Source organism: Coturnix japonica, chromosome 6 (genome assembly GCF_001577835.2).
Source record: "Coturnix japonica isolate 7356 chromosome 6, Coturnix japonica 2.1, whole genome shotgun sequence".
NCBI classification, from domain to species: Eukaryota; Metazoa; Chordata; class Aves; order Galliformes; family Phasianidae; genus Coturnix; species Coturnix japonica.
Genome location: NC_029521.1, coordinates 13,687,081 through 13,711,151, shown reverse-complemented (window position 1 = coordinate 13,711,151; position 24,071 = coordinate 13,687,081). Strand labels below are relative to the sequence as shown.

The 24,071-nt window shown below is 40.0% G+C and overlaps 1 protein-coding gene across 5 annotated transcripts in view; it reads right to left on the bottom strand.

The window, feature by feature from the left end:
* Positions 1–21,099, bottom strand: part of PPP3CB (protein phosphatase 3 catalytic subunit beta) — a 48,024-nt gene extending 26,925 nt beyond the window's left edge. For 3 of the 5 annotated variants that reach the window (XM_032445588.1, XM_015866511.2, XM_015866514.2), the window contains exons 1-5: positions 20,738–21,098; positions 9,028–9,228; positions 6,765–6,889; positions 4,267–4,378; positions 2,742–2,887 (exon numbers count right to left, since the gene is read on the bottom strand). In XM_032445588.1, coding sequence (XP_032301479.1) covers positions 2,742–2,887; positions 4,267–4,378; positions 6,765–6,889; positions 9,028–9,228; positions 20,738–20,807 — 654 coding nt within the window. In that variant the 5' untranslated portion in view covers positions 20,808–21,098. Of the gene's footprint in view, positions 1–2,741; positions 2,888–4,266; positions 4,379–6,764; positions 6,890–9,027; positions 9,229–20,737 lie in introns of all 5 variants that reach the window. The other 2 variants (XM_015866512.2, XM_015866515.2) reach the window with 1 other exon arrangement.
* Positions 21,100–24,071: the final 2,972 nt, after the last annotated feature.

Below are 24,071 nucleotides of genomic sequence, written 5' to 3'. Positions count from 1 at the left end.
TCTAATAATTTGATCTTTTTTGAAACAGGCTCCCATTTACCTTGTTCCATATGTATACAAACTTATTTCTTTTTTCTCCCATCCTCATCTGCAATCCCACAGTTTTCTCAGAAGCAACTATTTCTATTTTATGCTGCTATCAGCTATTCTTCAGCTGTCACTAATGGAGACATGAGTGGGTATGATTTCCAAACACATCAAGCAAAATACAAAGGATATGTTCATACCTCTCACTGAAAGAAGAAAGGAAAAACAGAAAAACGCTGATCCAAAATTACAAGTTTCTGTAACACTCGGATTCTGTTTTGTCTTTCAGCTTTTGAAAACTCCATTGGGGTAACAACCCCCCTAATACTACAGCAGCACTGTTAATTGTGCACTCTAAGAAGAAGAGAAGTAATAACAGCCAAGATGCCCAGCTGCACTGATAAAATCAGCTACAACTAATTAAACCATTTTCAAGAAAATAACTGAAGCACCAATCTACATTTGTCATTTCAGCTTCAAAAGTTGTACTTCATGTCCCATTCAAGTCTACACAAAGGGTGTTATCAACTGCTGGAAACTTACGCTTTCATTCAGCAATCTGAAACCTGCTTCCAAACTTTGATGCTTCTGAATCCTTTCAGATGAGGTTTATAAACACTTCCACACATTCTGAATATGCTGCAACAATGTCAGTTGTTAACTTCCACAACTGGCTAATGGGAGCACTTTTTCCTTAAGATTGTAACTCAATTTGTACATAAAATCTTCTAGGAGGCCTATGGAATTGTTTATAATTATTTTTAATAGTTGTTTCACTACTCATTTTATAATTCAAATTCATAATTCAAATTATGAATACAAAACTTAATCTTACACTTGCCATAAAACTCATTCAATTCCGTACCAAGAGTAGCAATTAGATTTCCTGCTAGAGAGTAGTTTCAGAATTTCAGCTCCATATTTTCCTAAATCATAGCCTCCATTTCTCGTACCCAAATTCCTATTATCAAGTCTGATCTATAAATTCCCATCAACAGGATGAATCATTACAAGTAACAGAATGTTGTGTATTGTAATCTGGAAACATATTTCAAAGGGTTCACAGCTCTAAAACACACTTTTGTGACCAAAATGCAAACAAACAGCTTCCTTTTTCTCTGTATTTTCACAAATTACAGAATATAACAAAAATAGAATTTCCTTTATTACATTGTAAAAGAAACTCCAGTAGGAGGGAAAAAAAGTTTCTTTCATAAAGAGATTAGTTATACCAAAGCCATTGGATTAGGGATCTTACTTCTACATATCTAAAAACTGTAGAATATCCACAAATACTCCAAAACTAACATCACTACCACACAAAAACCCAAGAAAACATTCTTTCCTCTTTTTTTGCATCTTTAATGAAGGAGGTACAATTTTCTTATTTCTCATAGTTTAGAGAAAAAGTACAGGAATGACTACTGAGCCACGAGAGATATATCGCCTTCTATGACCAAGTACTGGCATATTTTGACAAAGGCTCTCAACAATACAAGTGATGAAGATTTAAAAGTGGATAGGCCTTTATAGAAGGGATGTGCACCTTAAGTTACATAAGTTTCACTTGTCCAAAAAAAGCTTTTCATAAGAGAGAAAAAAAATATGGCTTTGGTCCCTTCAGAAGCTTCTGTTTCCAGTAGAACTTATTTGGTATAACCTGTTCCTCCAAGGATTTCAGATCCTGGAAAAGACATGACTAGACATGCACAAGGAATTTTGGAAAACCACATAAAAGGTACTCAAGCAGCTGATTCAATACAAGGGAGCACTCTTTCCTCCCATCTCTCACATCCACAACCTTCCCCCCCCAGTGAGGTGAGACACTAGCAGGAATGACCTAGGGGAGGTAGTAGTTCTGCTCAATTTGTTATTTCCAGTCTTGAAACCAGAGGTTATCTTTGTTTTTTAATTTCCTATTGAATAACTCAAATGTTGAAAACAAGACCTAGCAATAAAGCAGCACTCATGCCAGGCTGTATGCCAGTTTTTCAAAACCTGAATAATCAGGACGCTTGGAAGAAGAGCTATGTCCTGTAGTCAAGATTTCAGCTGAGTTAACTAAAAGAAGTCAAAAGAAGACTATACAAAGAAGGAAAGCAACTGTGTTTGAAATTCTCAGATACAGTCTTGACCTGACAGCAGCACTCTATGTAAGCTGAAACAGATTTATTAGAAAAAGACATCTTATGTCATCACAACCGTCTTCGCTTTAAGCTGCACACTATTAACTACACAGGGATTCAATTATTCAGTTTTGAAAACTTGTCAGTCTTCTCACTGATACAGTCAGCACTTTTCCCACACTGGGAAGCATTCTACGGCTGTTAAGCAAATACCCACCAAATCTGTCATTCTGAAGAGCAGCCCACCTTTCCAGTATACATAGTTTCAAACTTTTTTTTTCCCTATTTAGACTGGATAAGAAGCTCTAATACGTACTACACGTCTTAGGAAACTCTCTGGAGTTCTTGAGGTGTTTTTGTGTGGTCTCTAACAGTCCCAGCTGCCCTCACTGAGACGTATAATGAAAAATGTGCTAGATGGGCCAAGCAGAAGCACACATAAAAGCCCTTGGTCTCAATTTCAGATCCTGGTTTACACTTCCAAAATGGACAAGAACAGAAAATAAACTGACAACTTCACAAACGTGATTTTGTTTATGACATAAATACCTGTACTCCCACTTAGTTTCAAATACACAAAATACTCACTCTCCTAATGTCATCTAGTGTATTAATTTCTGGTGAAAGTCCACCATGAACACAAAGAAACTGTTGATTTAGGAGAGCAGCAAGAGGGAGGCAATCAAAAGCTTCCATACAAGCATCATAGACTCTTTCAGAGTATTTTATTTTACCTGCAGGAAAGACAAGACAAATTATTAAGAATTCAGTGTTCCACAGAGAGTGAAATCTGGTGGATCATAAATATAAGAGTGAAATTGACAAGTTACACACTTAAAACAAGTACAGTTGGGTTTAAACAGACATTTCCAAACACTACGATAGTAAGCACATTGTTAAGAAATTCTCTTCCAGAGTTAACAACTTGTTTTTCATTTTATGGTTTAAGTGTGGAGAAACTGTTTTTATTTAAAACAGGAGCTATGAGAGCTGCTCCAAAAGCAATGCCTCCTATTTTGTTATGTTGACTTATGATGCTGGAGGCAGATGTTATGAGAGCAGCAGAGGGTGAACCTTCCTGCCGATATTCTGTTACATTTCATTGTGACGTGGCAAATGATTGCAGAGGGGCAGACTGATAAAGCAATGTCAAACATGGAAGTGTGTACGATACAAAGGTCTGCAGCTGAATCCCCCCATGTGGAGAAAATGGCACCCACTGTCACTCATTGATATTTGCAGAACATTTATTGAGACCAAAAGGTGGCTGTGAGCACAGTGAGGCAGTGGTGGTGCATTTCAGCAGTGGTGACAGTGGGCCACCTCCACTGGTACAGATGTTTACAAGTACAGCATGCAGATCTTGCTTATCACTGGCAAAAACACACACCTAATGGAGATGAACACGTTCAAAAGCGATGTTCTGCACCTGGGAATTTGCTCTATCAAACTGTTACTGTGCTCTTTGTATCTGTTGTAGTTTCCATGGAAATAAATAGGAGGCATTACCTTCAGAGTGATCTACATATTTTGTGCTATACAATTACATAGCATACTTCAAAAGGTACTGAGAAGTTTGTGACTTCTCACTTACACTGAAACGCTAAAAAGCAACTATACGTCATATCACATAACTTCTACCTTTGTTGAAGAGAGTTTTATCAGTGTATATGTTCCATTTATTAGTGCATTCTTACTAATAACAGACCTCCAAAAGCAGGAGCAGCTTATGTCACCACAACAGTTACCTTAGTAATACAGTTAAAATCAATAGCCAAATGGAAATTACTCAGCAGCAGGGTATTTTCTTTCTAGCTTCACAACTCTGTACAGCAGCTTGCATCACACTCCTGATTACGGCCAAGAAACCAAACTTTCTTCTCTCCAGGATTTATGCATTAAAGTTTACTCCATAACATATGCTTACAAACAACAGCCTTCTACATACTTTAACTCCACTGCCACACTTAACAGCAAGCAGTTTTACAGAAGTTAGCTGGGATTCCAAAAGTTTGCAGGACTTTCATTATACTAACAAACATCTCTCAAGCAAAATGACTGGAAATCATTAGGTAGGAAGTAAAATAATGTTATGTTCTTAGACAATACTTACATTCTTGTTTAAAGGTAAAATACTCTGTTAGGTGTCTGCATTCATGGTTGCCTCTCAAAAGAAATAACGTGCTTGGATAGAGAATTTTCAGGACCCATAAATACAGCACACACTGTTGGAAAACAAAGACATTCAATAAATTACGCTTTAAAACCTGTTACTACTCAGACACTTTGAGTAAGAATGCCAACGATATAAGAACAGCTCAATATGCCATTACAAGAATACAACACTATTTCTCCCAACCCAATATATCAGTTCTGGACCACAGTTATGCAACTGGTTCAGTTTCATCTAGGCAATGCATGTCACTGTGCAAAGAATCTGATTTCATAAGGAAAGCAGACATACACTAGTGGAAACAAATGATAAACAAAATCCACCAAATATCTGTTTAATTTAAAGGCATCTGTATTGTTTCAGAGGGTTTTTAAACTAAGAATTGATGGGATTTATCATTTTACCCCATCGCCCCCCCTAAAAAAATGGGAACGCTGCTTGTTTATTCATTGTTCAAGCAGTAAATTCAAGTTCAGCTAAACAAAACTGCTGGGATTTTAAGTGTGGTATTGATTAAGCCAAAAAGAACATTTATTGACCTGTTCCTGTACCAGCATATATACTTTTTACTATTATATACAGACTAGTTTTCTATGTCCTGTTACTTTCAGTACAGAAAAGAAGAAGTTGTGTATATTTATGGGAAGAACTCCATTTTGATCCCGTAAGCCTGCTTTATACAAATACAGTACAGCATATAATGAATTTTCCCATTACAGAAGATGGTATTTGTTTAATCGAAAACAGTTTACTACTTAAGTATCAACACAATTTTAAAAGTTCTAGGGTAGAACAATTAAAGAATTTATTAGAGAAAAATCAATTTTCACTTTGTGCTTCTAAAGATTTCACCTTCACTGTTGTGTGAAAAGACAATTCTATCAAAACTATGTTCCATTTCCAGTCACTAAGAGAAACTCTGAAGTAACCATATAGTGACACTCCCAAATCCCACCCAGAGCTTAAATCACTTTTTCTAAATGTTAAGGATTAGCAAACAAAAATTTATCTATAATTTATTTAATTTTTTAAGGAAAATGTTGGAAGCAAAGGGCTAAATTTATTATTTTAACATACTATTTTTTCCTTTCTTAAGGAAATGTGGGCAAAGCACAGGCCCACCTCCACGTGCTTATAGCATTTCAACTTCATTCAGACAATCCGCCACATACTTTATTGCTGCTCCAATAGCCACTTTGAGCAAAAAAAGACACAGATTATCTCAATGAAGAGAAGCACATTAGAAGTCCCAGAGTGTTTTTCAAGAGTATATTTAGCATATCTTCACGTGTTCCACAACTCTATTTAGCAATCCAAATATTACATTAAAAATAAATTAATATAAGATAAAAAATAATGAACCTGATCTGATCAAAATATTCAAGCACATCCATTGTTCACAAGGTTTTCTTAAGTGTAATGCCTGAAAAGTTGTTTTGTTGCTACAGTTTATCGTTGCTATGTAAAAATCCTTGAAAAGAACAATTAGCTTATTTGTAATCACCAAGGACAGGCCATGAAGACCAAGTGAACACACAGCACATTTATGTTGGAATTTTTCTTACAAATGACTTTCTGAAGCATTTACTCTTGCTGTATCTCCTGTTTGTCTGCTGTCCCTGAAAACTCCTTAGCGCATGTCATTCACAGTACATACACATGCCCACACATACGTTATTAGAACAGCATAATTTCAATACAAAGCCTCATACACCAAGCTTTGCAAGATCCTATTTCTAATGGTACACCACTCTATTAGATTTGATATCTATGAAGAGATCCCAAGCTGGCTCAAGCAGAGCAGTTAACTGAATAAATCCTATGTCTGGAAGTCACTGATATGAATATGTGAATACCTGCGTGAATATCATGTGTAACGTATTTCATAAACATGCTGAAAATTAAAAAAATTACTTGAATTCAAAATACCTGAAAATAAATAAATAAATAAAAAGGCAGAAAAACACATCATCCTTTGGGAATATCTGTAATCGCCCTCAGAATTTTAACAAAGAAAAATATCAGTAATTATTAAATAACATTATATATATAAAAAAGGAGTCTACTTTGTACAGATAAACATTTTAACACATTGGAAGAAGGGCATCTCAGTCACAACTCACCTGCTCTCCAAAAACTTATAAACACACCTTAATGCATATTCCCAGAGAAACAACATTATACGTAATAAAGCTACAGAGTTCAACTGTCATAAAACCCAATTGCAGAAAGAAGAGGAAAAAGAAGTCTGGTGATTTCCACGGGACAGTCCAAATCACTGGTCAATATCCTCCTGTAAGTAGGCCTTTGTAATAGAAGGAAGCACAGCAAGGAAGAACACATTCACGTGTTAAAGCAGACCTAAAATGTCATTTGCAAATCTCCATGAAAGCGTGCTTATAGAAAAATTTAGGACAAACAGATTAATATTCCGTTACCTCTATACTAAAATAACCTCTGTCTACATAGTCACCGAGGAAGAGGTATCTTGTGTTGGCAGGTGATCCTCCCACTTCAAACAGCTTCATCAGGTCAAAGAACTGGCCATGGATGTCACCACACACTGCAAGCAAAAATTTTGTTCAAATTAATTGAAAAAAATCTAACAGAAAAGTCACTAAGTCATAGTTCAGTAAACAGCCACAAAGTACTTCTAATAAAAAGACATGCATAGAAAAGAAATAACATGATTTTGAAGCTTCACCTTCTGTTGCTCACTAAGATACTGCTCTCGCTACATGTGGCAATGCTGACAACGATCAGACTTGAACCTGGCAGACAGTGGAATATTTTTCAAAATATTAGTTAATACAGAGAGTGTTGAGGTCTTGAAAGCTGTCAGCAGCTCTTTTCTGTCTCCCCCAGCCCCTTATGCATCTTCACAGATCTGCCTTGGTATGCATTTTGAAAGGGTATTGCGATGTTGCTTTGCAATTACTTGCTGTTTCCACAAGGGACTGAAAAAAGCAGGGAAGCCTTTGTTTTCTAAGTCTGACTATCACACCTTTCAACAGCATCATATCTTCTCTTCTACCCTTCTCCTTCAAATAACCACGTTCATTATTTCAACAGTGGATTTTTCTTGTGGTTTTAGAATATGAAACAGTACAAGACCAGTGGTTAGCACAACCTAAGGCAGAAGTGCCAAAGACAACAGATGGGAAGTCTCTGAAGAGCTTGCAGCAATGCCAGGTCATCTTGCAATTAAAAAACAATAAGAACCAAACAACCTCAAATGGAAGAGACAACTGCTCCTAACTCCTCATTCCCACAGGAATTTCCAGTGCAATGGAAGTCAGGGGCTGCTTTGCTGTTTCTGCAGGGAGGTGCTGCTGATAGCACTCAAGAGCCTATGCCTTCAATCGACACAAAACGTCACTGATCAGCTGACCAACAGTCTCTTTTGACTTCATAGTGAGCTTCAGTATATTTGGGGTGGGGAAACAAGTCTTTCTAATTTTCCAAAGAAACATCAGATATGGCACTTGACAGATTGTTATTTCCTCAGAGCAAAACAATTGCCACAAAGACCTACAAAACATCAGACCAAACAAAACGCATCCTCTTGCATGTCACTTCTCTGAAGACTTCAACTCAAACTCTGTAAGAACATTCCTCTTTTTCAGCTTCCAATACACCAGTAACACAAGGCAGCTTCCCAAACGAAGTGAAAGATAAAAATTCTAAACATATGGACTTCAGTTTTGAGCCTAGAACTTAAAAATATTCTGAGTTCAGCTAGTTTGTTTCCACCAGGTCAACAGTTTAATTTCTCTAAGAGGCCAGCAATGATACACTATTTCAATGTTTTCATTTGCCTGACATTAACAAACCAAAGCAAGCTGATGCCCTGAAATAAGCATTTGAAAACACTTAGTTTTGCAAGGTCCACTCAGAAGAAAGCTTTCGAGATAAAGACCACTTGATTTGAACACGCATACAAAAAAAAAAATAAATAGAATCTTCATTTATTATTTTAAACTATAGATACACAATAAAAATATTTTCCATGAATCTGGATTTTTTGTAGAAAAAAATATATATATGTTAAGGACACTAAGACCATCATTCTCCAGGTCAAATACAAACAGAACTAATCCAAGTACAAAAATAGCCCTAAAAGCACTACAAGTCAGTTTTATATCACAGTGGATCTGTCACGTTACATTAAAGATGGCAAAACAATCTTCTGTTTTCCAGTACTACTGCCCTCATAAGAACACCGTTTTGCACTCACTCATCAGTTTCACCTACAGAGGAACTATAAGGTGTATTTTTCACTCAGAAATCTAGGTCACAGCATTTGCTTAAACAACAGCAATTAGCTTCTCTTCACATACATAGATTTCAGAATAACTCTGAGCTCACTTCTCTGTTCCAGGGAAGTGTCTTTGTTCCCACTTACACCACAGGAATTAGAAATTCATAATTCGGAAGCATTTAACCACTTTCTCTTTTGTCATTATAACCCTGTTTATTCTGTTTTATTCCCCAGCAGATTCAATGCCTCAGTTTTACACGGTAATGAGCAGTGTCTTTTTTTAGGCCATCTGGGTACTGCTAAGCAAATGCAACTGCGCGAGATTATTCAGAAAGATTACACAGAAATTTTATCCTAGTAATTTTAAGAAAATCCATACTAGTGAAAAAATGGAATATTTAAAAAATTTAATTATTAGTGAAATAATCCAGAAACGTTACCTGTAATTGGAGCTTCAACTTCTATCATAGTTTTTTCCCTCCGTAATATTGCAGCACCCTCATTGATGATTCTAAGTGCAATTTCTTCATCCACTCGACCTTCCTTTATCAAGTGGTTCTTCAAAATGTCAACCCTGGGTTTTCCATCTGTGTCAAACACTTCTTCAGATGTCAAACGATGCGTTGGTGGAAAAGGGACAGCTAAAATTTAAAAGAAGACACACTAGTCGCAACAATGCTATTCTAAATATATAACCCAACAAGAAGGAACAGAACCTATCATGGAACAGCTGTTAACCAAAGCAAATTTGTCTTCCAGTCAACAAACTCAATGACACCATTGAGAACGGGATAGAAAAGTGCTTTCTGCATATGTATTAAAAGAATTAACACCTACACATGTGCATAGAAACTACAAAATTACTGAAAGGCACAGCAAAACATACAGCATTCGGTGGAGTCAAAACTGCCTTTGTAAAGGAACATGATATTTCTCAAATACACTGGCATTCTCTGAAGGAAAGAGTATTTGGGATGCAGGAGATCCATTTAATATCCAAGCAGACTTGCAAAAGGCACTTTAAAATATGGCCATCATCAAAGACTCTTCAAAACAATACAAAGACCCCAAAGGTAGTAAAAAAAAAAAAAAAAAAAAGGACAGAAAACTGTTTAAATGGTTGTAAGAAAAAGGAGCTGATAGTCAGCATGAGGAAAGGAAGGTCGTCAGATCACCCCCCTAGGATCTGTGCTATTTAACACATTCATAAATTACACTGAAAAGAAGGTCACTCATACAGGGGTGCAGTTTTCAAGAGACAACAAGTATTCTGGACAATGAAGAACCGTGTAGGTTATAATGAGCTACAGAAGAAATATCAAATGGCTCAGCAAGAAAACACAACATTAATTATTAATAAATGTGAATTAATGAAGAAAATCAATTCTAATTTTACATATAAAAATCACAGATTATAAACTTACTACTGCTATTCAGAAGCAAGGTCTTCCCCACTGTTCTAGAAAAATACCCAGTTAAGAATTCCTATCAAATGAATAGAAAACTAAATAAGATACAATTATGCCACTGATAAATCTAGTAGGCAATTCTGGTTCACTCACATTATAAAGGGAAAATAATAACTGGAAAAAAATAATAGCTAAAGAACAACAAAAAATTTAAAAAGTTCCAATGGTTTCTGCTACAGGAATAACAAAGGTAAGCTTGAATTCTGCCTAAAATTATGAAAACTAAGAGGGACTGTAATACAGATCTATGGCGGCATTAATGGACAAGGTGAAACAACTCTCCCTCAGTGCCCATATGGCAGAAAGGCAGCAGGGCGGACTTCAACAGTTCCAAGTTCTGTCAGATTGCTGATTAAGCAGCAGAACAACTTCATACTCTAAGGAAAAAATCTGCAATTTTGGGAGCCTATAGCATAGCCATCATGAATAGATAGAAAACCCTTCATCGAGCCTGTTTTCCTTATTCTCCTGTTGTACTGTCTCCAAAAGATTAAACTACTAATTGAGGCTGCCCACGTATTTGACACAACTTCAGAAATGTCTGTAAGTACCTGAAGTCTGGATCCCAGTTTGTGGATCAAAAGAGATCCTATGTGATCCATATCTCAAAGAAGCAAAGCACATCAGGGGTCTGAATTGGGAACCAAACCAGGCTCAGGAGCTGCCAAGACTGTGATTTGACTGATTTGACTGCAGCTTACGCAGGAGTGTAGAAGGGACCCACAGGGATCACCAAATTCAACTGTGCACTCTCTTTCCTTACTCTTCAAAGCAAAACCTTACATTTTAAAATCTAAGCTGAAATACTGAGACATTCTCTGACTTCACTGTAGTTGCCTTCTGGACCACTAGCGATATATTGCTACCTTCTGTTTTGTGCCTTAATAAAAACCCATCAGTAAAACAGCTGATGCATAGTCACATATTCTGAAAGGTAATTATATTTGAAAATAAACCGCAGAATTGCCTGCTTTTTTTCCCCCTCTAATAAGGTTCATAAGTAGAAAGATGCTGAAAATCTTGCTTTAACGTTACACAGCATAGAACAAGTTTGGCATTTTGGCTTTGGACATAAACACTTTATTAAACAGCATGGCTTTTCTTCCAGTCCCTGCTAATAGTCAAGTCTCACTTGGAAGTGTTAAAATGCCACATGATCCAAATCTAAGAGATCAAAATGCAACCACTTCTGCTGCATGTACAACTATTATTTACAAACCCAAACCTGCTTCTGAAAAGAGAAACCCATCATTCCAACAAGACAAATTTAATGTATCTCTGGAAACATTTTATCATGGCCACACCATCTCAGCTTCCATATTCTCTGTTTTTTGAGCTCAACTTTCCAACCTTCATATTCTCTTCATGTTATTTTTGCTTTATTTGGTAATATTAAATCATATTAATCTGTATATAACTTTCTAGACAATCCCCTCCCCTTTTTACATGCTATTTGTGCCACAAGGAACAAACCTGCTCCACACAATATAAACTTCAGATTAAGTAAATATTATCTAGTAAAGTGGGTCTGTTCCTTTACTTGAAATACTTTACCAGATATGGTTTTGATGACTGGATTTTGGCATAAGTGCTGTGGTATTAGCGTGATCCAGTTGCTGTATCTCACCATCTAGAGCTAATAAGTGATACTTCTGTAAGTTCAGATGGCAAAACCGAGGAGCAAAACACCAGAGGAATGAACTTGATAAAGGTTGCAAGGCACAGATGCTAAGCTTGATGAAGAACCTATGCTGCTGAATCTAGGTCCGTGTCAAATGTAGTTGTTGCAACTACACAAACATGCACACTGTGAATATCCACGAACGAATGCACACAAAGTGAGCTGGTAGGTGAGAAAGTCAGTTACTAAACAGGGAAGTCACGTCTGTTTGCAGGTGTCAAGTTCATGTAAGCTTACAAAAGCAGGCAGTTCCTTTGAGGGGATGGGACCACAGATGCCTTCAATAATGCCAAGTTGAGCTCACCCTTTCATGAGATATCAGACAACTCACCAGGTAGAATTCTCCTGCTTTAGCTGTTACAAAAGCATGAAAGATCATGCCTTCACAGAACCAGTCAATCAACACTGAGATGCAGTTTTAACTGTGCTTCATTGGCTCCAGAACTACTCCTGGAAAATGACCTACTTAGGTAAAAGACAAACCTTTTTTCTTTCTGGAGACTTCCTGAATAGATGTAGGACATGGCAGAGAACTGGATGCTGAGATGACCGGCTTTGCTCTCGCACAAATCATTACTGACGTACTGTGACTGTCAATGGCCTCACAGTTCAGAAGGATGGTGCTGACCTCTTCCTTCTGACAGTCTGGAAATACCTCAAGAGTTCTCAGCATGTGGCAGGGAGAACTTTGTTAAGGGTCCAGGTAATATTTTTTCAGATCAGATTCTATTTCAACAACTACTGATTTGAGTTTTAATTAATATATTTATAGAAATTATGCTTGAAATGGAAAAACCGGATATCCAGGGGTTATCTTTAATGTACCAAAATCATGAATGTTAGTATCAGTATCAGAAGCCTTAAAATTATTTCCTTGGAGTTTAACAAAAACCTTTTTCCCTGCACTATATGCACTGCCCAAGAAGAACATGTTTTAGAACAGCCTTCGGAGAAGGAAGAATAAAACACAGCAGTGACTTAACCTGCATCACTCAATTGGAATAAACCAGCAACACTTTTTATAAGAATTGATTCTTTCCAATTCAGGCTTTTTATCTCAACATTTAATACTATGTTAAGAACTGATACCTCTGAAAAATAGACTAAAATAACATTTTAGTAGGTTAAGGATGACCATTTTTGAAGCATGCAGACCATTTCTGCAAACTAATGGGTTTAATTAAACCTTTGATGAAGTAGTAATAGAATGTCATAGCCTAAGGAAAAAGAACTGCAGCACAATGTGTTCCAAGACTGAAATACAATCTGTGTGTTTCAAAGTCTTTGTGCAGAACCTGTGCTCTTGGGACTGCAACAGAATGGTAATTAACAGGAATTACCCCAAGGAAATAACATGGTGTTGGTCATTAAAGGAATCCCTTCTTCCACTCCCTGCAAAGCTAAGCAACAGATAAGCACTGAGAGCAATGCTAAAGCAGTACACGCTCTGATACAAAGTAACAGATTACATCCCATCAATAAAAGTGGAGATCTTAGTAACAATGATAACACACCATGATTTACAACAACACACAGGATTTTCTAACTCAAACTGTTGCTTACCAGTAAAACACAATCGATTTCATTGTAAAACATGGATGGTACAGTTTTAAGTGCAGTGATTCAAAACTTTAAACACTAAAGCCGGGGGGGGGGGGGGAAGAGTAACTTGGTTCTGTCAGCAAAAGGTGATGATGTTTTCTATTCCTACTAACGTACATTTGCAAAGAAGAAAATGATCTTTATGTTGTAGTGTGACTTAAAACAGAGATATCAGATGAAAAAAAAAAACACCCAACCAACAACCCACTTCTAAACTTAGTTCTATAGACAGATCTTCATGAATCTCTGGGCTCATTCATTTACACCTTATAAACAAACATGCCATAGAGATCCAAAAGTCATCATCAACCCGAATGGATAAATTTGCAGCACGCTGTGAAGAGCTTCAGGAGCAGAAAAATTACATTAGTGTGGCACTCCACTCAATGCAATAATCCCTGTGGAGAGGAGCAGTATGGCAACTAACACAAACATGCTACTTCCAGACCCAAAGCAGATCTCACATTGCCTAGTAACTGACTACAACAGTAGCTGCTAATAAAATCTAACATGTAGATGCTGTAAATTTAAACCACACTGGTAGATGTGCCCATGTTACTAACTGTGGTTAAACCTGGTTTGTATCAGAGGCACCCTGTTGGAAAAGGTTCATGAAACAAGATGAGATCAAAGCTCCTAGACAAATGGTAGGAAAAAGCGTAAGGGATCAACTGTACAATGTACACCCACAAGCAAGCATGGAACTGCTCCTAAGACCTCCAAACTTAAATAATTCTCTTCTCTGTTCGACTATGAAAGAAAAACGAGCCCTTTTTCCTCTGCAATAAGGACCCCATGTCATGCTCTATAAACTGGGCTTTGGCTTTACAAGCACACCCAACTGCTCAGTTACCATTTTATGCTTTAAAAGTGTTTTTGATTTCACAGGTAAAGCCTCAGATCATATCATAAAGGTTACTTACAAAACACATTGGGTTTGTGTCAGATCTCCCAATTTAATACAAGGGAATAATGTGATGCATTGGTGGCAGATATGCATGAAACACACATTGTGTCTCCACAAACGTCAGAATGGTTTCAGCTGGATGGGACCTTGAAGACCATCTTGTTCCAAGCCCCAGCCATGGACAGGGCTGCCCCCCAAATCTCCTCCTAGGAGGCAAGTGCATACTCACTGCTGGCTCATAAATGAATACAACTCATAAGTGAATACAACTACAGTGCTCTGTGAAGAAAAGCCAGCATTTCACTTTGCCAGCATTGTTGTCAGTGTTTGTTTGGCTGTGTTTTGTGGGCTTATGGGGGTTTAGGTTTTACAAATGCATTGCCAACTACAAACCAGCATTCAGAAAAATAACAAACCCTAATTCCTAGCTTATCTTTTGGTCCATTCCCGGAAGTATTCACCTGTCTCTGCAAATATTTATAATGAACCAATTAGAATAGCACCCATGACTACTACTACCAGGACAGAATACATCCAATTGTCCTTTTTCACTTGGTCAGACATCACATGAAGAATAGGATGAAGACATCACAGATGGTTGGCCTACAGACCTGCAACCTTGACAGTATTACTTAAACGCTAACACATGACAGCATCTTCTTGAATCAGAAAGCTAGAATCAATAGGTGTCAAAAGATACAAGTTACCCTACTCATCCCAAACAATGCAGTACAAAGTCAGTTCCTTGTGAATTAAAGCATTACTCCGAAATGCCACAAAAATTATCCCCTTATTCAAGTTCCTTTAAAGGCACGTCTCTTGCTACAGCGTCAAGTGTTCTTTAAGCTTAGACAAACGACCCTGTCAACCTTGAAGCTTTGCTAAAGCACTGCGGGCACTATTTCTTTTATCTCTTGCAGTCTTAAAAATTCCATGAAATTATAAATCTCAGATGAAACCATGGTTATGCCCAACATGTCAAGTTGCATTCACCTTTTACGCTGAGCTTTTTTTCTATTCATTTGGTGAATGCTTTTGAAAATTTCTCTCAGAAAAGAAATATTACTTGTCTGAAAACCACAAGTGGGAGGACCATCCTTAAAAAGGACCGCACTGTTATGCTAAGAGATTATTTAGAGTTTAAATGTGCTTCTGCCCCGATGGAAATCACTGTGCTTCATGTTCCAAACAGGGTGGCTTAAGGATTTCCTCCAGAGAAACAAGTTTAATTACTGCATGTAATTGCTATGAATTCCACAATTTAAATTACAAATTCATTTATTCATGCTATATGAAAAAGCATTTCACCTTTCCTTCGTACTCAGTTCAGGAAAATGTTCAGTGCTACTTTTCTCCTTCTCACTGGAAAACAGAAATTGCAGTTGCTTCCTATTAATCTTTTCTAGTAAGAACTGCTGTAGGCAGTACCCAACAATGCATCTCATGTATCTACCCCTTCTCCAAGTTACAGATTTATAATTATCTGTTCTACCTTGCACAAAATGCACCCTCTGCTGCTGAACATATCTCTAGATAAAGAAGAAACCAGGACAGGGGACCAAAAATTAGATGCTGCCATTCCAGATGAATATCTGACACAAGATGTATGGAATAGCTGCTGCTGCTTCCTCTTTGTCCTGAACTGATCTTCTAACAATCCCTGAATTTCCATCAGTCTGTTCAACAGTCACCAAACCAGTACTGTCACAATACCACCCATACAGACCCTAACGTTTATTTCCAGTGCTCGCCACAGCAAAGGATGTTCCTCCCCTGTAGTCTCTACTACTTGGCCTTCATCACAGCTGTATCTCCTACAGCTTCACTAACCACTTGCTCAGTCTAACAAAAGCCTTCTGAGACACCTCTATAAGTTTGCTATCACAAGGAAGCACTATTACTTTGCTATTCACTCCGTTTTCTAAATAATTTAAGAATATATTTAAAGGGCGCAGAAGACCAATGTTCATCTCCTTCAAATACAGAAGTTTATTACACATCAGTGTATTTTCTTTCCTAACAAATTTTGACCCAAAAGAGGCCATTTCCTCCTTTGCTTCTTATAAAGACTCTGATGAGGGAACATGATCAATGGCTTTGCCTGGATCAATCACATCACTGGTTCCTCCAAAAAAAATGCTAAAAATTTCTCTGGATTTCCTTCTATGAAAACTGGACCAATTCCTCTTTAATACCATATTTCTCCAGGGACTGAGTCAGTCTACTCTTTCACAAGTGCTGCGAGTCTGCTTAAATTAAACTCACTGATCTACAGCTCTTCAGTTCAATCTGGAGCTTGGTAAAAATGCTGCTGTGCTCCACTTCTCAGACTCAGAAGATGAGTTATGCCACAGGCTACAGAAAATAGATCAGCAATTTTGCACCCAAAAACCTAAAGAAAAAAAAAATTCCATTAGCACCACTTGAAAAATGTCTTTTGGTCCCAGGATATACACTTTTTAAGCTTCATACTGTTGGTAGGTACTGAAACCATTTAGATTTCTGTGAGGCTCCTTCAGTCCCATTTGGGGAAAAAAAAGAAATTGACACCTGGGAAAGAGCTCTTAGGCTTTTCCATCACAAACACAGATGAAAGTAGTTGCCACCCCAAGCCTCACCTGCCAGCCAGCCCTACTGAAATTAAGGCAGGTGTGGGTTTTTTGTTTCCTGCTTGTTGTTATTGTTTACAGTTCATGCATTCTCACTGTTCCCTCAAAAAATGAGAAAGACCACACATGACTATTCAAACATTAACTCATCAGATTTCTGTTCCATTCCATTTTCTCTCCCACATCATAACTATGATTTCTTTTTCCCCCAAAGCGTTAATAGTCTCTTCAATAGCCTCCTGCTCCTCCATCAGTTTGCAATCAGGCTAATCAGGCATTCTAAGGGCCTATCTGTATTTTCCAGTCATGGTGTTGCTTGTATGCACCTATCCTTTCATCTGTGTGTCCGTATTATGAAGTCAAATATTACAACAATTCTCCTTCTCCTTCATGGATGTCACTGTCAAAAAGTAGCTATTAGTATTTCAATTTACGATCCTGCTCAAGGCTAAACCGTGAGCTACTTTTCATTGGGATTTGTCGAGTAGTTGAGTTGCTTCAATGAACTATCATTTAATAACTAAAAATGACCATCTATCTATCACACTTCATCATAGCTTTTATACAAATCAAAGGTATCTTGAAGTATCCCATCTCCAGAAAAGCAGACATCACCTTCACATATGTTGACCAAAGGCAGTCACTCATCACAAAAATAAAGTCAGAAGAACCAGATCCAGCCATTAAATACAAACAGCAGTTTGAATGCTATCTTCCACAAGGCAGCACAAGACTGTGTTCTTCAGAAATAAAGAGGGCACCTCAGAAGGCAGCAAATCAAGAAGACAGGTACCTTTTCTCTTCTCTGTCACATGCAGGAACAGAAGCCTGGCCATCTGACGGGCCATCAAACATCAAATCACAGAATGGCTCAGGTTGGAGAAGACTTTAAAAATCATTGAGTCCAACCACAACCTAACCATACTACCCACATTCTAACAACTCTCCCTGGGGAGCCTATTCCAGTGCTTAACAACCCTTTCTGTAAAGAAGTGTTTCCTGATATCCACCCTAAACTTACCCTGGCACAACCTGAGGCCATTTCCCCTTGCCCTGTCACCAGCGAATCTATGCATTTCAATTCCACAGCTAACCAATCATTTATAGGAGAAACTGCAAGTACAGATTACTTAGACAGTTTAACTCAGAAATAAAATAAAAATTAAAAAGAGCTTTTAATATACTATAATACAAGTAGACACCGATTTGTAGTTCTTATTTGAAAGACATGCAAGGCCAATGCAGGCAGGTGGCACACACAGCACATCTGAAGCCATGACTGTGTTACATACACGTCCAATGTGAATGTTCTACCTGACAACATCTCAGGTATTTCTTAGACATGGGCACCTCTGATGAGCAGACAAATATACAGGTCAAAACAAAAAGGAGGCCATACCCTAATTATTACCCTACCTTCACTAATCAACAAACTATTTGTATGCAATTCAATTAATAATTCAATTATCACATCATTAGTAGCTAATGTTTTTTTCTTGCGAGTGTCTCTTGCCCACTTCTGCCAACACGTATTAACAATGAAGAATTTAACTTCTCATGGCATCTTATTTTTAATAGTTTCTGTTGCTTTTCCCCTTTCCACCAAGAAAAAGCTGAAATAAGAGTAATAGATAAAGTGCTGGAAATAGCAGCAAGCACAAAGTCCTGAACTCGTGTTTCTTCTTCAGCAGATTTGAGAACCAACTACAGCCCAATGCTCTACTGCACAGTCACACCAGGTAACATCACTGCATTTTGCTTCCAAGCTCTGTGGCTGTTCTCAGGGAACTGAGATGTTATAAATGAAACGCCTCAGCAACGAGAGGCAGAAAACCTGGATGCCTCAAACAGATTTCTTCTGGGAGCGGAGCTGACAGCATTCAAGAAATCAGATCCTCTGACGTGGTTTTCCAACCAACGGTGCTTCTGAAATCTGGTGAAAAATGATTCCCTTAAGAAGATCCCCAGAAATGTGTTCCAGGAAATTAATTCATTAATAACTATCAGTGATGGACTAGATACTTTATCAAAAAGCTTTGAGTTCAACAATGATTCTTCAGCATTCAAGAATTAAAAAGCACAGGGTGTTATTTAACCATTCAACACTTCCACCCGGTCCATGCCTTTTCACCAGAATAAACTAATATTTTCTGTCTCCTGGCACACAGTGCTGACATGACAAAAGCAGAGGGCCCACCTATTTTAAACCAGCATCACCATCCCTGTAGTCTGTTCGTCATGCCATAGGTAAGAGCATGGGGAGCACTCCCCATATGTGAGAGGTAGCAAGTCTATTTGTGAACGGAGATGTCACATTTTAACATGCTTTCAACAAATGTATTTCTGTTGCATGGATACACCCGCTGTGCCCTGACACAACCTGCAATCCTGCATCGCTGGGGTTGCTGTGGAAATATTTCAAGCTGCACGGCACCTCATTGGGGCAGGGACCGGCAGAGCAATCTGCCCTTCGTACTAAGAGCACAGCTCCCTCCAGAACCCCACAGTTCAGCATGGCAGGTACAGAGCAGGCAGGACAGCACAAAGAAGAGAAAAATGACATTGTATGAACACTGAACTGGCTGCAGTTCTGCCACATGAAGGTACCAAGGCCTGCTTATCCTTTACAACATCTCTGTATCCCACACAACCAGGTTCAGGGAAACACTGTAGCCTCAGGCTGTGATCCTGCTAGGATGAAGCAAGCCCTAATTACCCTTTTTAGCAGATTCAAAGGCAACACCTAACACACGGTTAGGAAGCCTTTGGAAATCAGCAGGTTCTGAAGAACTTAACATTTGTTACAGCAGATTGCAGTAGAGGTATAAGACCTTAGCAAGCCTAAACGCTGTTACAACAGTTTAGCACCAACAGCCCTAATTAACACAGGTCCCTAATTTGCCAGTTCTATCTTTTTCAGCTCACAATGTGTTCAGACAAATCAACAGGTTAAGCAACCCCAAATGGGCAGCAACTCACTGTGAGCAAAGGTTTCCAGCACGCTGGGAAAAGTCCAAATCTCCAAAACATTGTAAGCTTCCGAGACTTTAATTAGCACTTGCTGAAAAGAATCCTCTTCATTTCCCAATTAATGGGATCTCTCCTCTGAAATCAGCTGCATTGTGCATTCTTAGGAATGCCAGCCTTGCGACCAGACTGCTCTGTACAGAGCCATGGATCTCCAGCTGCCCCAGAGCCACGGCCAAACTCAGCACCATGTCAGACCTGTGGGTGCTACCTGTCATCCAGGCAAACAAAGAGCCACAATGTTCATCGCTGATGGCATCATCCAGACAGAAAGGTTCAATCTAACAAGTACATTGCTACAGTTGCAAAGGGTCACTCTCCTTGAAACGCTAAGATGACACATTCGGCAAGCTGCGTTTCACAGCACTGTGTTCACCAGACGGCCTCAGTGTCACACAGCTATCTGCTTGGAAACGTTTCACCTTTACCTCCCAGCAGTGCAACGTTCGGCCTTCAGAGACTATCAGTAAAACCCTGACACCCAGGAAGAAACGAATCAAGGTGAGTCTGCTCATCAGAACCGACCGCCAACAGCAGGAGGCTGCGGCTCTCCTTGCCCCTGCGCTGCCAGCATCGATGTGCGGGAAGCAGCGAACGGCACGAAGGGCCCGACGCCCCCCAGGCGAGAAGCCCCCACGGGACGGAGCCGGTTGCGGCCGGGCCGCACGCCGAGCCGCGGTACAGGCCTACAGGGCTACGCGAGGCCGCTGTCCCGGCTCAGCCCCCACTCAAGGCCGAGCGGCGCGTTCCCCCGGCGCGGCGTCTCCCCGCGGAACAAAGCGCTTTTCCTCGCCCCCCGCCCAGGGACACCCGGTTCCCGCCGGGGGTCCGGCCCGTCGCCCTCGGCTGGCTCACCCTTGACGGCGCGCTCGCTGGTGGCGTGTGGCGGCAGCAGCAGCACCTTGCTCCCCTCCTTGGCGGACATCGCTGAGCGCTGCCGGGCTCCGGCGGCTGCTGCTGGGCGCCTTCGTCCGCCTCCTCCGCCCGCGGGCTGGCGGGAGACGGGCGCGGGGCGGCGTCGGCTACAGGGCCCGGGCGGCGGCGGCCGGGCGGAACATGGCGGCAGGCGCGGCTCCCAGCTCCAAGCGCGGCGAAGGGACGGGCCGCCTCGGGCCCGGCATGCACCGCGCCGCCGCCCCACGACGGGACTGCGGGAGCGGGGCCAAACTCCGGGCTGCCACGAGACGGCGGCGAGAACGGAACGGAGCGGGGCTGTACACAGCTCCGTGCGGGGCGGCGCGCACAGGAAGGGGCGGGGGATGCGGCACGGCCCTGAGGGCTGCCCCGGATCGGGGAGGTGGCGGCGGTACCGGCGGCGCCACGACGCTTCCACGCCCCACGGCCCGGCCGCGTTAGGGCCTCATCAATAGAGGGGCGGCGGAACCGTGCGGAGCCGCCACCATGGAGAGCTCCGCGGAGCCGCCCCCGCGACCGGGGAGCCATTTTGTAAAGCGGCCTACGGAGCGGAGCGGCAGCACCGGCAGCTTCCAACCCGCACCTGTGTCAAAACCCCTCTGAACGAGGCTATAAACTGAAGCCATTTACTGTGTTAACTGCCAACAAGCCCAGCACTATCCAGCAGACATCTATGCACGTACATAAAGCTATACGTACACAGACACAGCATACATCTTATACAGTTGCTGCTTTGCATTACGGCTAATAAGCAAGAAATGTGTAAGAGCTGTACCGAGCTACTCCCCACAGTGAATCAGGAACTGGAAACACGGTTCCAAAGCCAACAGTGAAGCATTGCTCTTTGCCCTATCCAGGTCAGAAGACTGACAGCTGAGGGTCAGTACCCATCAGTTTGAGCACGAAAAGCTGCTTGACCACCAAAAATGCTGATAAAAAACTGATAGCTTACCCAAGAGCTTGGTTTGACTTCTTAATATAATTTATTACATGGCCAAGACAGTCCAGGTGAGGAATTTTGAATGAAATATCACTTTAAAATTAAAGACATTCATCAGAAGCAACTGCTACACTTAAGGGAATCAGAATCATAGGCATCAGGTTATTTATTAATGGACTAACTAAGACTTCAAAACAGCTTTAGAAAATATAATTCTATTAATTCACTGTGTGCAGGCACACAGAGAGCTGGGATACATTAGAGCATGTACCACAAAGAAATCCGGGATCACTACTCTGGATTTTCTGCTAAGCTCCCCAGTAGTAGGAATTACTACTTTGTACCACATGTTCTGCAAATGTCTGTCATTGTACAACCAATTTAAAGGGTCTCGTTCTTAGATGGAAAAAAGCTCATTTGCTTCAACGTCATCCATATCTATCAGCTCAGAATACGCAGTGAGAATGTGGGGTAGGGAGGGCAGTAAGTACACATTGCTCACATTGCCTTAGAATTAGCTTGAAGTGCACCCGCTGGAACAAAGAAAAAATAATGAATTCAGAGGCTTTTAGAATAAAGTGAAGCTCGGTAATAAATGCAGGTTTGATGTTTGACAGTGTGAAACGACAAGAGAAAAATGCAGTTGTCCCATATACTGCCAAAACAGGCTGGCGAAAATACATAGCTAATGGTTGTGACTGGGATGAAAAAATAGTGTTTGGTAGCTGAGAAATGCCCCTATCAAATAGTATTATTGAGCTCTTCATAGCTGTTGTAGATTCATATAAAAAAATAGAGGCATTACTTTCAGAGCAACTTATAATTTTGCTCTGATGCCACGGTGAGAGGCAATGACATCAGCTTCCAGACAGCCTACCTTGTGGTTACCATGCTGAAATACATCCAGTGATAGCCAGGTACCATCTCCTGAGGAAAAGGCTCATGCAGATGCAAGCTTGCTGCATCAGCTTGTTGCCTGCCCTGCAAAATATATCAGGGTGATGTTATAAATGATGTCATATCGCTATATAAAACTTTAATTTGAATTATCGTTTTTTAAATATTATTTTTAGAACAGCACCTAGGAAGAGAAGTTAGCTAGCACATTTACTTTAGCTTTTTATTGCTCTCTTGTTGTTGATGTTTGCTTGGTTTTCTTGAATATATTTCACCTTGTCTCATCAACGTATAGAGAGTAAGTGCATTTGACATAAGAACAACACAAAACTGGTATTAGTGAGAGACATTACTGAACTACATTCAAGTCCTTTAGCTTGCTACTGAAGCTTTCAGGTAGTGTTGTCTCTAAATCAGCTAGAGTCTCTAGAAAGGGCCTTCACTCACATTGCCCCGACTTACCAAATATAACCTCACAGTGAAAGAAAAGCTGTTTGATTCACTTCCTCTTGTCTTCAACAAAGCAAACAATTTGTACTAGGACCACAACAGCGTAACGATTGTTGGAAGTTAGAGCAATTACTGAAATACAGCTGTGCAGGCAGAAGTCAGCATCCCTTTATAAAGCCGGCAGTTTACCTCAAATCTCCCACAAACACCAGTCAAATAAAAGCAATACTAAAAAAGCAGAACAGCACTTTATTTGCCATTCAGCTTTGCCACCAAGTGGCCAACTCATTCCACACATTTTAATACCCACTAAAAAAAAAAGACTGATTACAATTCTGATCGGTATACCAAACCTTCCTCTAGCTTGCACTAGACTACTTTCTGAACAGCTGCTTTCATAATGAAGAAAAAAACAGCAATAGGCACAGGGAATAATCAAGCCACTCCATCCTAATCTATACCATGGGGAACAAAGTCATTTGGGATACAGACATCTTTGCCTTCCTCTTGCTCCATCTGAAAGCAGTACATATTTGAGCCGCATGCAAATGATGTTTAAATAAATAGGTGTTATGTTAAAACAGACTTTTCTGACACCTGACCCAAATAGTACAAGACATAGTAGAATATGCATTTAAGTAAATAGTCACCTCAGACACAAAGTCCAGACAGAAGCTAGACATAAAAGCGACTGCATTGAAATTCAGTATTCATCTCATGCACGAGGTCAGAACAGTCCCTTCTGATTCTAACAGCGACGTATCTTGAAAACTGGCACAATGCACTGTCCCAGAATCATCTAATTACCCAATGAGGACTTTTTGAAAACTCTCAGAAAGAAACTGAATCACAGGAGAGAGAGAGAGAGAGATGTATTCCAGATCCCAAGAGAAAGGATGCAGAGAGCAAATCTTGCAGAGATAAACCAGGTCTGAGAAGGGAAGGAGAAAGCAGGAGAGTACCATAAGGAAGGCGAAACATTGAAGA